The sequence below is a fragment of the Puma concolor genome, chromosome B1 (genome assembly GCF_028749965.1).
Source record: "Puma concolor isolate L17-30 chromosome B1, mPumCon1.1.hap2, whole genome shotgun sequence".
NCBI classification, from domain to species: Eukaryota; Metazoa; Chordata; class Mammalia; order Carnivora; family Felidae; genus Puma; species Puma concolor.
In genome coordinates, this window is record NC_141670.1 from 145738852 (window position 1) to 145753734 (window position 14883).

At 40.6% G+C, this 14883-nt stretch overlaps 1 protein-coding gene across 2 annotated transcripts in view; it reads right to left on the bottom strand.

Annotated features, from left to right (window-relative positions):
• Positions 1 to 13609: 13609 nt before the first annotated feature.
• USO1 (USO1 vesicle transport factor) overlaps positions 13610 to 14883 on the bottom strand; it is a 95703-nt gene continuing 94429 nt past the window's right edge. For both annotated transcript variants that reach the window (XM_025921514.2, XM_086704833.1), the window contains one exon: positions 13610 to 14661. In XM_025921514.2, coding sequence (XP_025777299.1) covers positions 14572 to 14661 — 90 coding nt within the window. In that variant the 3' untranslated portion in view covers positions 13610 to 14571. The remainder of the gene's footprint in view (positions 14662 to 14883) is intronic.

Genomic DNA, 14883 nt, shown 5'->3' on the forward strand with positions numbered 1-14883 from the left:
TCTAGTTTCACTTTTCTTTCAACTCCTATGCACTTAAAAAAATAAGTTTGTATTCCTTTTCTGTTCATCTGTCTTTTGTTAGTTAAATTCACAGGATCCCATTCATTTAACCTGAAAGGGTAGAGGGAAAGTGTTCTTACTGGACATAAGAAAGTATCTTAGTGGCTTTCAAAGCTTGCCTAAAGATTTTACTGTTCCTACATGGTGGCAGATGCATAGCCCATCAAAAATATCCATTCTTGCGAATCAAAACCACCATGAGAAAACACCTCACAACTGTCAGAATGGGTAAAATCAAAAACACAAGAAACAACGGTGTTGGCAAGGATGTGGAGAAAAAGGAACTCCCATGCACCGTGTATGGGAATGCAAACTTGTACAGCCACTATGGAAAACAGTATGGAGGTTCCTCAAAAAATTAAAAATAGAATTACCATAGGTACCTGTGCGGCTCAGTCGATAAAGTATCTGACTCTTGGTTCCTGCTCAGGTCATGATCGCACCATTCGTGAGACTGAGCCCTGAGTCGGGCTCTGCAGTGACAGCACGAAGCCTGTGTAGGATTCTCTCTCTGTCTCTCTCTGTCTCTCTCTCTCAAAATAAATAAATAAACTTAAAAAAATAGAATTACCACATGATCCCGTAATTCTACTAGTATTTACCCAATGAATACAAAAACACTAATTTGAAAGAATATATGCACCCCTATGTTTATCGCAGCGTGATTTACAACAGCCAAATCATGGAAGCAGCCCAAGTGTCCATTGATTGATGAATGGAAAAGGAAGATGTGGTATATATGTAAAATGGAATATTATTCAACCATAACAAAGAATTGAAATCTTGCCATTTACAACAACATGGATGGATCCAGAGAGTATAATGCTAAGTGAAATAAGTCAAAGAAAAATACCATATGATTTCATTCATATGTGGAATTTAAGAAATAAAACAAATGAACAAAGGAAAAACAAGAGACAAACCAAGAAACAGGCTCTTAACTCTAGAGAACAAACTGATGGTTACCAGAGGGGAGGTGGGTGGGAGGGGAGGTGATACAGGTGAAGGGGAGGGATTAAAGAGAACACTTCTCATGATGAGCACGGAGTAATGTGTAGAATTGTTGAATCACTATCTTGTACACCTGAAACTAATATGGTACTCTATTTTAACTGAACTGGAATTAAAATTTTAAAAGAATTTAAAAAATACCGAACATATCCATTCTTTTTTTGTGCTGCCACATGACTAATTGAAGAGAATAATGTTGTCCCACTGAGCAAAATGTGGTGTCATGACCTCAACTCGGTACAGCAACTGTCATATATGGTGCAACCTAGTAGCCACTCGTGGCTAAGTCAGGTCATCAAAAAGACCTTTAATAAATGAAGATTGCAGGGGCGCCTGGGTGGCTCAGTCGGTTAAGCGTCCGGCTTTGGCTCAGGTCGTGATCTCACAGTCCGTGGGTTCGAGCCCCGCGTCGGGCTCTGTGCTGACAGCTCGGAGCCTGGAGCCTGCTTCGGATTCTGTGTCTCCCTCTCTCTCTGCCCCTCCCCTGCTCATGCTCTGCCTCTCTCTGTCTCAAAAATAAATAAAAACATTAAAAAAAAACGAAGATTGCCAAAAAAAAATAAAAACAACAAAAAGTTTCATGTGGTTATAAAAGGAACACACAAAAGTCCACTTGTCTACCACTGGAGGAAATAATCACCTGCTTAAAGTCAAATTCATGGCTGCAGAGAGTTCAAAACCAATAGCTGCTGCTGCACTAATTGCCAAAACTGTCCTCTAATACCCAAGGGCTTGGTAAAGATCTTAGTGGCTATTGTATCTCCATTAAAGGCAATTGGATGAGCAGGCCATTAACAGTAGGCTCGGTCTCTGGGCGTGTGCCCGACAGGAATCATTTACATTTCAAGACTTTAGAAAAATTACCATCATTTAGACATAGTCAAGAGACAACTGGAGAGGCTGCTGCAGTGACAAATGCTGAATAGATGAACCGTCCCGGTAATTCCTTAATAACAGGGATAGAGTTCTGAGTGACCCAACAGTCTTCCAAGGTCATTCTCTATTTGAATATCCTTTTGACGAGGTGTACAACTTGTTATTCATGCTCACTTAGTCTTTCCTTACAATTTGATTATATTTAACTTAATCAGTTCGGGCTATTTCCATTATACAGAGTAAGAAGGATAGAAACTAGAGACCAAAGCCCAGAACTTTGCAGATTAATATGTAGAGAATGATGCAGAATCAGGTTAGTTGCACAAGAACTCAATTGTTAGGTAACAGATAGTAGTAAACTGTCAAAGACAGTGACTGACTATGGGTCCATTTTCATCCAACGTCCTGCAAATCACCCCTAAGAATGCTTTCAATTCAATGTGAACAGAGGGTACCTGCCTGGCTCACTGGGTGGAGTGTGAGATTCTTGATCTCAGGGTCTTGAGTTCAAGACCCACGTTGGGCATGAAGCCTTCTTAAAAAAAAAAAAAGAGTTTGAACAAATTTGCCTTTTTTCTTAAAGAAGACAAGAAAAAGAAAACGTGAAATTATCACAGGATTGTAGGCATTATCGCATAACATAAAGCAGATGAGAATCAGAAAGAAGGAAGAAAATGTTCGGAGAGCACAATTCAGCCAAGTGGTCATGCAGGTGGGACTTACAGGGAATGTTTCTTTGCCCAAATAAACATAACATGGAGCAGTTGGACCACAGATCTTTGGTTTTGCAGTGAAGACGGGAACAAGCCGCAGTTACCCTATGCTCTGTGCCATCATTATAAATAAATCCTCTGGAAATCTAAATGTAATAAGAAAAGCTTACAAAACCTTGTCAAAGATCCTGCCACATCATTTGAAAGTGACTTCTCTAAAAAAACAATAGCTCCTTCGCAAATGGCTTTATCTGATCACACACACCTGCACACACTGGAGAGGAAACTTAAAGACCCAAAAAGAAGGAAACTCTGGGAACAGATGGACATCATAAATACTTTAATTTTTAAAAATTCAAGGAGTACTTAAGCTTATGAAACAGCATTTCAGCCCATAGAAAAAATTTTGATTCAGGAAGGTCAACAAAGTCCGTGGACAGCAAACAAAAATGAACCATACAGATCTGTATTACTCCTTAACTGAGACAGGAAGGTTTTCAGATCCGTATTAACATAGATTAAATACCCAATGAGAAAAATACTCATTATGGCCAAACCATTCATTATTATGAACAAGCGTTTTGTGGATAGTGAGAAAAATTTTAGTTTGTACTAATAATAACCATGTTAATAAGCTACTTATGAAGGACATTCTCTTGAACATTTTAGAAGAAAATGGCAATTTTAAGCAAACTTCCTTTGGATAATTAATGTTCCACGTAAGTCACACATAGAACCAAGCAATTTCAGGTTCTAGGATCTCACAGTGGACAGGACCACGAGATGGCTGCCCCCTCTCCTTTTCGTCAGGGCTATCGTTGTAACCCCAGGATGGCTGAGAGGAATCATCCCAGATCCCTCTACATGATGATCCATGATGCTTTGCCCTCTCGAAGTGATGCTATAACGCAACTCATTCCATGGAATGAACGGAGGCTCTTATCATTTTAAAGTCTCAGGCTTTAAAGTTAATCACATGAAATGATTTGGTCAATTTCATTTGTACTAACACAAAGCAGACAACAAGATCTTTGAAACAATGGCACGCAAATTCTCCAAATTCTAATTTGATTATGAACCAGTAAACAGAATTCACTTATCCAGTCAGTATTTATGGAGTACCCACTATATGCCAAGCATTGATCTAGGCGTTGGGACTCAATGATGAAGACCATTTTCTTGTCTTCATAGCGCTTAACACTGATTCTTATAAAGTCAGCAGCACACATGTGTAGACGATGGTTAGTGTTGTGAGGTGAATAAAACAGCCTGATAGGCTGGAGGCTGTCAAGGTGATGGATGTCAGGGCTGCCCTCCAATCCCTGCCATGTTCCCACTCTCCCTCCACCCCCACCCCTGCCTCTACCTCATTCTACTCTACTGATGAACTTCACTTCCCTGATGCCTATCTGGTGAAGGTCCCTGCTCCACAGTCCTTTAGTTCACACCTTCCTGCTTTAAGAAGCTGAAAAAGAATATAAACACAACTTCCTGGATGGGAGAATTTGGCCCATCTTGGGTCAGGGTTGCAACCTCTAGTCCAATCAACTGAAGCCAAGACAGAAACATTTAGAAAAGGAAAGATAAAGTTTATTTACAAAGAGTGCAAGAGAACAGGCTTCAGAACAGGCTTCCCAAATTAAAACAAAAACAAACAAAAATCCCACACAAGTATTTAAAGGAAAAAAAAAAAAACCCTCAAAGTACCAAGGTTATGACAATTATATTAGTCTGCTCATGGTGAGGAAACAGCGACTTTCCCACATGATTATAATTTTCTCAAAGGTCATGATATGTCTTTAGATACCAGCATAAACAGAGAGAATGTTATTTTGGTTAGGAAGTCCAGGTTTACAGGAAATCTTCAAGGCTTTATTATTTCGGAGATCAGAGCGAGTTAGGGTGACTCCAATCCTTTTGGTTTATCTCAGGGTGCAAAGCTTTGTCCTGAATTTCATACATGAAGTGCTCAGTAATACTGGAAGCAGCTTCGACTTTTGCTTTTGCTTCTACAATTCACAAGCTACAAACATAGTAACCAGGACCCATCCCCACCTAAAGGAGGCAGTTAAGTGAGTTGCTCTGAACTGGACAAAATTCCAAAATGGTCACTGCTGCCTGAACATGCTAATCCTGGTTAAGCCTAATTACATAGCCGTAGGAATCTACACTGCAGACTCCTGGGTCTTCACATTTGACCAGTAATTTCTTTAAAAAAAAATTTTTTTTTAATGTTTATTCATTTTGAAGAGGCAGACCATGAGTGGGGGAAGGGGCAGAGAGAGAGGGAGACACAGAATCGGAAGCAGGCTCCAGCCTTCCAGCTGTCAGCACAGAGCCCGATGTGGGGCTTGAGCCCATGAATCATGAGATCACATGACCTGAGCCAAAGTCAGGTGAGATCGTGACCTGAGCCGAAGTCGGGCGATTGACTGAGCCACCCGGGCACCCCAACCAGTAATTTCTATAAAGCGGTTTCATGCCTACTCATACAGCCAATCCTCAAAACCCTGCGAGAAAAGAATGTTAGCTAAAACTTATTAGGCACTTCCTATATGTGCCATGCAATTATTCAGCATGTATGTACTGTCAGACACTGTTCTGACACCTTCACATATATTAATTAGGAACTAATTTAATTCCTGCAACATTTCTATGAACATAAGGTACAGTTATTATCCCTATTTTATAGGTAATGAAGCTGAGGCACACAGGGGTTAAGTAATTTGCACCAGGTCACATAGCTTGAATGTGGTGCCGTTAGAATCTGATCCCAAGGAGTTAACTCCAGAATCTATGCTGTGTGTTTTTTTTTTTTTTTTTTTTTTTTTAAGTAATCTCTACACCCAACATGGGGCTTGAACTCATGACGCCAAGCTCAAGAGTTGCATGCTCTACTGACTGAGCCAGCCAGGCACCCCTGGAGTCTATTCTTTTAATCACTGTCTTACACAGATTCTCTAGAAATAAGTGTTATTCCAATTTTACAGATGAGGAAATAATACTGAAAAATTAAGTGACTTTCTCAATGTTACTAATAGAATGAGTAGAGATTTTAAATCAGTGCTTCCAGGGGTGCCTGGGTGGCTCAGTCGGTTGAACGTCCGGCTTCGGCTCAGGTCATGATCTCGCCGTCTGTGAGTTCGAGCCCCACGTCGGGCTCTGTGCTGACAGCTCAGAGCCTGGAGCCTGTTTCTGATTCTGTGTCTCCCTCTCTCTCTGCCCCTCCCTGACTCATGCTCTCTGTCTCAGAAATAAATAAACATTAAAAATAAATAAATACATGCTTCCAAAATGAGCACTTCACGTGTCTTTTGACTTCAAGCCAGGTTTCTTTCAACAACAGCAGCAGCAATAAGTTAAACAGTTATGGAGGATTTATGATGTGCCATGCACTGTTCTAAACAAGTTACATACATTAAGGAGTGTAATCCACAGCTCTATGGCCTAGATGCTGTTATTATTCCCATTTTACAGTAGAAGAAATGGAGGCACAGAGGATAAGTAACTTGCCCAGGGCCACAGAACTGGAAAGTGGCAGAGTCCGGATTCAAACTCAGGCAGTCTGTCTCCAAAATCTGGACTCTGGGAGGTAATTAGCGTTGGATGCAGTCACGATGGGGGGACCCACTGATGGAATGAGTGCCCTTAAAAGAGACACCAGAGAGCTTCTCTCTCTCCCCCTCCAGGTGCAGAAGAGGTCATGAGCACACAGCAAGATGGCAGCTTCCTAGAAGCCAAGAGGAGGCCTCAGAAGGAAACCTACCTCTCCTGCAACTTTGTCTGATTTCCCTGTTTCCAGAAATGAGAAATTAAAGTCTATTGCTTAAGCCATTTAGTCTCTGGTATTGTTATGGTAGCCTGAGCTGATTAAAACACGTTGAAATTAAAAAGTGTAGGAGCAAGGGTTTGGGTTTAGGTCTGCCTATCCTTTCTACTACAAGTATCTGTATTAAATGTATAGGGTAAATGGGAGAACAACTTAACATCACCAGCTGGGGAACACAATGTTTCTAATGAGCTCAGTCTGCAGGTGAACAAATGCTTGTTAAGAAAGAACCAATGAGGGGCACCTGGGTGGCTCAGTCGGTTGAGCGTCCGACTTCGGCTCAGGTCATGATCTCGCGGTTCGTGAGTTCGAGCCCCGCATCGGGCTCTGTGCTGACAGCTCAGAGCCTGGAGCCTGCTTCACATTCTGCGTCTCCCTCTCTCTCTGCCCCTTCCCTGCTCATGCTGTGTCTCTCTCTGTCTCAAAAATAAATAAACATTAAAAAAATAATAATAAAAAATAAAATAAAAAAAAAAAGAACCAATGAATAAAAAGTAAGTTGTTTAGGAAGACACTGATGTAATGAGTTTTTTTTACCAATCTTCAGACATTGGTACTGTTACAGTGCTTTACACATGGTAGGTAATCACCAAAAATATATTAAACAAAAATTATTTTGGGGTGCCTGGGTGGCTCAGTTGGTTGATCGTCTGACTTTGGCTCAGGTCACGATCTCACAGCTCGTGGGTTCGAGCCCCGTGTCAGGCTCTGTGCTGATGGCTCAGAGCCTGGAGCCTGCTTCAGATTCTGTCTGTCTCTCTCTCTCTCTGCTCCTCCCCTGCTCATGCTGTCTCTCTCTCTCTCAAAAATAAATAAAAATTAAAAAAATTTTTAAATTATTTAAACAATTTCATAGAAGTATGAAAATTAGAAAAATGAAAGTTGAGTTTAGAGCTTGGTTACATATCTGGGGATATATAATTCATGTCTAACATGAAAGTCAACTTCGAAGTAGGACTTTCTGATATCAATCCCTGTCTCAGCAAACAGCTACTGAGACCTGAGAGAAGATTCTATTTTATCCTGTGCATATGCACACAGAAGATACAACTGGTTACCTACCCAATATCCTTTCACTGCTAGTCCCGGCCCCGAGCCTTCCTTCTTAACTCAGAACTTTAATTTTGTCTAAGTATTGTGTGCCCCCACAAAGCTGTATGCTCTAAGAGGTGCTAGAGCACCTCTTAGTCACTCACCATACCCTAGGGGCAAATTGCGATTAGCTAAGACAATCTCTGTGGCCTTTTTTCCTTTGATGCTAACTGGTTTGCCAGTAAATGGGTCTGCCAGCCAATTCTGGCCATGAGATAGGAAGATACAAACTGAGTTAAGGATTTGAATACCAATTCTGCTTTAAATGCCATTCTGCTCCACATCAGTCATTGTCATAGGTTTCGACTGTCAAACTCATAAGTTACCTTAGGCTTTATTCTAATACTTCATTTTTTGACTTTACAGAGGGATACAAACAGGAAGACAACTGCACAGTAAGGCTCAGGGACTATCCAAGTGTTCAGCTACTCATATACAACTGCTAAGGAAGTTCAAGGTGCATAGGTTCACTTGACTGATTATCTGGGTCCCAATTTACCGCTCGTCCTGTGCAGGTACAGTTCTGCAGACTGGGATTTCATAGCAAACAAGGCAGCCAGCAGCCAGCACAGAGCATTGCTCTCTAGCTTAACTTGGTAGTTGTGAAGGAAATAGTGCTGTGAGAAGGCAGATCCAAGGTCACTCTCCCAGGTAGGCTTAAATCAGTTCTGAGACCCAGACCCTTACAGGACATTGCATGGAGGCTTCAAAGGAAAGGTTTCCAGGCTATTAAGGGACACAGAAGAAGATAAAGTCTTATTCCTTTGGGCATTTTTGTGTCTGAAGTTGATGCTCAAAACTACATTTTCCTGGTCCATTTAGTTTCCCAAGCTCCACTCTAAGACATCTCTTTTCCCAATTCCTCCACTTTACTCAAACCTCTTCCACTGTTATTTCCAATTGATTTCTTGCTTCCTATTTAACTGAGAAGACAGAAGCAATCAGAAGAGAACTTTTACACATCCCCAGCACCTACCAAACATTACTTTTTTTTTTTACCCACCCATCGTCCACCTCCCCTCTTTACAATGGAAATATTGTCCACACTCCACTGCAAGGCCACCCCCTCCACTTATGCTTCAGACTCTGTCCCCACTCATCCATTCAAGGACATCACTGTAGCAACTGTAAACCCTCCCGTTCCCTGGTTACTTCCATCAGCATACAGCCTTTAGTATTTTCTATTTTAAAAAGTCTCTCTCACTTGATCCTAAACCCTAGTGCAGCTATGGCCCATTTCTCTACTGCCCATTGTTATCAATACTTCCCAAGAGTTTTCTAGGTCTGTTGTCTCCAACTCTTCTAGTCTTTTCTGAATTGAGTTTCCTATTACTTGTAACCCAAGCCACCTTAAATATTATAACTTCATACACTCAGTAAATTATTTTTCCATTGAATAATGGTAGTTACTATGACTCAAGATTATTAAATTGGGAGAAAGAGTCCTTCAACGAGAAATCCACTGAAATAGCAATGGATGGAATAACCTTCAAATATGATTAAACAGATTAAACAAACACATCCAAACTTGAATAGAGCAAACACTTGAGAAGAGCCAAGGACTGAATAATGGCAAAATGGAAGAAAATGGACAGAAATGAGAACTTTTTAGGCATTAAAACCAAAATTGAGAGGCAGGTACTAAGGATGAGTCTGAAATTTCATTTGTACAATCAGGTCAAAGGATGGTGCTGTTCACCTGGGATGAGCCTACAAGAGGACCAGATTTGGGGAAAGGAGAAACGTGGATTTGGTTTTTAATATGTTGGGTTTGAGGTGCCCTTGTAATACCAAAGACAGTAAAGCCCAGAGAAGAGAATTGGCCTGAAGACACACATACATGATACAAACATCTGAACTGTAATTGGTAGCTTCATACTGTTAAATCATTGACCAATGTGATCGTTACTCTGATCTATTTTATTGTCCATTTGCAAAGATCCCAGCCTGGAATTAAATAAGATAGGGTTTAATACAAACATCTGCTATCAAATTTACTACCCCCTTCCAAAGGTAGCCCCCCTCCCACCTTATTCTGAGAATATTTGACAGATTAAGAATTAAGGTTCAAGAAGGTAAAAGTATGTGGCATCCCATAAGCTCCACCTCCCATTCATTCCTTTGTTTAATTCTTTCCCACATGGGCAGGACCGGACTTGCTTTTAGCCAATAGAATATGGCAAAGTAATGGATGCTGCTCTGTGATTACAGTATTTTGTATTAAGACTCAGCCTGGCCACCTGACTGGAGCTACAGATTCTCCTTGCTGGTCTGATAAAGTTAAGTGAGCATGCTGAAGGATCCCATGAGGGAAGGAACTACGGGTGACCATTAGTTGCTGAGGGAAGACTCTAGCCAACTGCTCAGCAAGAAACTGAAGCCATCAGTTCTATAGCTATAAAGACATGAATTCTACCATCAATGTGAATGAGCTTTGGAAGCCGGTTCTCCCCACCCCCAGAGGAGCCTGCGGATGAGAACACAGCCTGGCAGAACCCTGATCGCAGCCTTGTGATCCAGAGCAGAGGACCCTGTTAAGCTATGTCCAGACTCTTGACCCAAAGACTGTGAGATGATGTGTGTGGTTTTTAAGTTGCTAAATTTGTGGTAATTTGTAATGTGGTACAGAAACCTAAGTAATACTTAAGCTTTTATTCAGCGCATCCTACTTTTAAACATGCTGACAGAAAGTGCACCCGAAGGCCACCACAGCAACTAACTGGCATCTGTCTCACCGTCTCTGTGATGAGGAAACAAGCTGTTTGACAGGGGCAGGAGAAGCATGAAATGTCACAGAGAAAGTGAAAAAACTTTAAGTGAGGAGCCACAAAATGGCAAGCTTCACCACTATACATATTTCTCTAGATTTAGAGAATAAATTTGTATATATATGTACTTATTTATTTAATATATTTATTTGAGTAAATCTAGAATTAGAAGCCACAACTGGAAAATGAGTAGTAAACCCGATATTAGAAATTCATGTGTTTACACCCTCATAGGTGGAAAAATGTAATTACAGAGTGGTCTTGTGTTGCAGTGAGAGAAATCAAAAGTAGTATGTAATTGTACCAAGGTCAGTGTGTAAAAGTTTTTTCAAGCTAAAACAACTGGTCATAATTGCTTATGGTGTGTATGGAGAAAACCTCTGTCTAGACAAAATTAGTTAATTTGCAGGAAGGGAAACCACATCTTAAGATAGATATATGTGTCACACCTTAATGTTTTCCCTCTGGCTTAATTTGCATTTTGAAAGATTACAGAAAATCCTAAAGTTTCTGAGTTGTAGACAGAAAAATTGGAACTATCACTTCTCTTCAGGGTTTCTGGTAGGGAGGCAAGTCAATAATCCACTAAGGGGGCAATCTGATAAAATAACGTGCATTAAAAAACACACACACACACCTTTCAAATGATATAATGCAATTAAAGAAATATTTTCGGATACTTATCTTCTATTTGGTTAGCAGGGCAGATTTCTGCATCAACAGAATGTCTCATTAAAGCAGTTCTGAAATGAATTAAGTTTTTATTTTCCAAAATACAGTAGGAAATCAATTTAAAGCTCACAGCTTTCTCAGTTTTCCTTTTAGTTCCAAGGCTCAAATTTGCTCTGGGTTAAGATTACCACACAGTGCACTGAACATTAAAGATTCCTTCCTTACCACTAAAGACTGAGTGGCCCAAAGCCTCAGCTCTTGGCTGCCTTCTCTCTACACTCATCCCCTGCAAGAACTTATCCTGCTGGATGGACTTAATTATCATCCATATGCTATTTTTGCAGTCCTAATGAACTCCAAATTTCTCTATCCATCTGATACAACCCATCTACTTGTATAAATCTATCTACTTGTGTGTCTCAGATTTAGCAAGCCTCAGAACACAATTCTGGATCAGCACTCGGAACTGGCTCCTCCAGTGTTCTTGAGCTCAGCAAGAGCCACCACCTTTCCCTGGGGGTTACTCTTGACTTCTCTTACGCCCCTGCTCCCCACACATGCAATTCAACAAGTCCTCTCAGTTCCACCTGTAAAACATATGCCCAGTCCTGCCGCTTTAGATACCTCCACTCCTACCATGTAGCCTGAACTACATCTGCTCTTGTTAGACAGGGGCAACGGTCTCCTCCCACAGGCAGTTTGCGACAGAGCGTAATCTACGAACCAGAAGTCAGACCTGATCACTCCTCTGGCTTCCCATCAAACTCAGAAGAAAATGCAAACTCCTTTCCGGAAGCTACACAGCACTTGACACCGTCTTAGGTACTTGTTTACTGCCGTTGACTCCTCCATAATGTAAGTTATATGGGAAAGGGACTTCACCTTATTCACTGCTATATCCCCGGTGCCTGCAGAGGTACCCAGCACGTTACACACTCAAATTCATTGAATGAGTCAATGAATTTTGCTCTAATGGTACAGATTTTTGGTTTTAATGAGCATTATGCGGCCCTTACCTGGCCGCAACAAAACTTTGAAACTTAAGGCTTTGATATTCTATCAGAATTTCAGACTAGTAACTTAAACCTGTCAAATGTGAGTAGTTACTTCATCTTTTATAGTAACTTTGGGTGATTATTCTTTTCTTTCAGAGGCGCTAGAGGTATATGCCACACTTGAATAAAATTTCAAGCCATCAGGACAAATGTGTGTTGCACTTTATGACAAATGCTCCACTACTGTAGCTCTCTGTACATGGAAACTGCCTTTATTTTTTTTTTTAAAATTTTTTTTTTTTTTCAACGTTTATTTATTTTTGGGACAGAGAGAGACAGAGCATGAATGGGGGAGGGGTAGAGAGAGAGGGAGACATAGAATCGGAAACAGGCTCCAGGCTCTGAGCCATCAGCCCAGAGCCTGACGCGGGGCTCGAACTCACAGACCGCGAGATCGTGACCTGGCTGAAGCCGGACGCTTAACCGACTGCGCCACCCAGGCGCCCCTGGAAACTGCCTTTAATGAGTGGGCTCGCACATGGGCGGGGGAGAGAACATGTGCAAAAGCCCAGTTAGAAATGAAAAAGCAGCAAATATCTTTGTGTGATTGTAAAATATACTCAAAGGGAAATTTAGCGAGCAGCAGAGTACAGAGGGGCTTATCCACCTGGCAAAGGGCTGTAACAGTAGACAACTGTGGTCTTTTCTCCATTTTGGAAAGTGTAAAAGAGAGGATGGCAGGAGTGAGGGGTAGAGAGGCAACAACCAGCCTGGAGGCAGACACTTTAGGAGGCTCTAGAAGCAATCCAGGCAAAAAAAAAAAAACTGTGGCTACAGTTAGTAAGATATCCCTTTGGGCTCCAGTCTAAACTGCTACAAAGCCTCCATGCATCTTCTCTACTCTGGGCCTGCCTGAATGACTGAATTTTGGTAAACGATCACTGATTTTGCAGAGGTTTCTTTTGGAAGATCTTTGGTATTGTTATCTATAGAAGTCTTATTCATACTCCTGACCTATTTTTCTTTATCCTTGTAACAAAAGCATGAAATACAGTCATTAACCATTTGTTCCTTTCGTGGTGTCAACTTTAGGAAGATTTTATGGTCCAGTAATAGTCATGTGGTTCTCGGATGGCAAGGGGTAAGAAGCACAGTGGGGCCCTCTCAGGTGCTCTGTATCACACAGCCATCTCCCTTTTCAGGACACAGGAAGACACTTCTCCTCTTTCAAAAGTCTGTGCCCCTTAGTGTACTGCTCAAACTATTCCTGAGGTCAGGAGGCAGATGAATCACGTTATCCCCCAACTCTTGCCGTCTTGCCTTTAAGTAAACCTCCTTCTTTAAATGGAAATCATTGCAAAGAACTCCAGTGTCAATTTAGAAATATCCAAACCCTTCTCCAACCTCTTCTGCTTCTGCTTCAATTAGTACCTCCAGTCTTACAGAATCCTCACTAGTTCTGAACAGTAAGACTCCTCAGTTATAACGTACTTTTTAGTAAGAGAATTCCTCTTACCACTTCTACCTGCTTCAACTTTTATTAAGAATAAAATACTTTCCTCAAAATCTAAAAAAGGGAACCATGACCAGGGATTAAGTGAACATAGTATCTATTTTTATTATGAAACATTAAATTTTGACACATTGCTTCATTTGCTTTTTAAAAATCTATTATCTGACTTAAACCTATTCAGCAAAAATGCCAATAAATTATATAAATCATAGTTTGGGTCTTTTTAAAACTAGGACCATACTATGTTTTATGATAATCAGAAACAATACTAAATCTGAGTTGTATGAGCTGTTATTTTGTAATGTTTTAAAGTTTAGCTTAAAATAAAACCCAACCCAACCCAACAGCATGCTAATACACTGTTGCAAAACGTTCTGAGAAACACCCTCCTCATCTGTGAGTGTCAGTATCCTTCCGTGTCTTCCCTGAAAAACAATACAGAGTGCAGCCATATCAGGTGTCAAGGCACTCATTCTAAACTGTCCTATCCTGCCCATCTTAGGAGTCACATTGGATGGAGGGCTGATGATCTATATTATGCCCCAGCCCATGCTATCTTGCCTTTCAGTAAATCCATTTCTTTAAAGGGAAATCATTAGCTAAGAAGCCCAATGCTGAATTTAGAAACAATGATTCCAATACACATTAAATCGAATGTGTTAGTACTTAAAGTCACGTATTCTGAAAAGTGAAAATAATAGACTAATACAGAACATAGGTAAACAACCAATAAACTAAGGCAAATAGCACTGCCACCACATGCTTTAAAATGGTGTATTTTTAGTGTCTGAAGCTCTTCGCAAATTATCATTCGGAACAATTCAGATGAATTTCAATAAAAGATGTGTGTTCTGCAGGAAGTTAGTTTTAGGGTGTTCAACATGGGTGGCATCATTAAAAAATACATCAATAGTCTTATTAGTGAGTATTTTCCATTTGGGTTTCTAAATCTTTATTTTCTGTGGAGGCAAACCAAAGCACTGTCTTAAGACTCCATCTTCAAAGTTACAATATAGTCTCTACCATTCCTAGAGATTTAAAGCTAGATAGGACCCTGGTCCTTGCCATTATCTTCATCTTCGTCTTCCTCATCATCCTGGTCTCCGGATTCAAGTTCATCCTCTTCTTCAACCTAAAGGGAATATGTACATTTGAACACTGTTAAGATTTGTTCACTTCATTTTCAACATGTAATGACACGTACCACTTGATAAATTCTTTATTCCAGTAACTGTAGCAGATTACAAGCCATCTGATTTCCTTGATGATGATAATATGAGAGGAGATATACAGCTTAACAGGTCATACCTGTCTACACACAAATCTGGACCAAACATGACAAAAGAGAATGGCA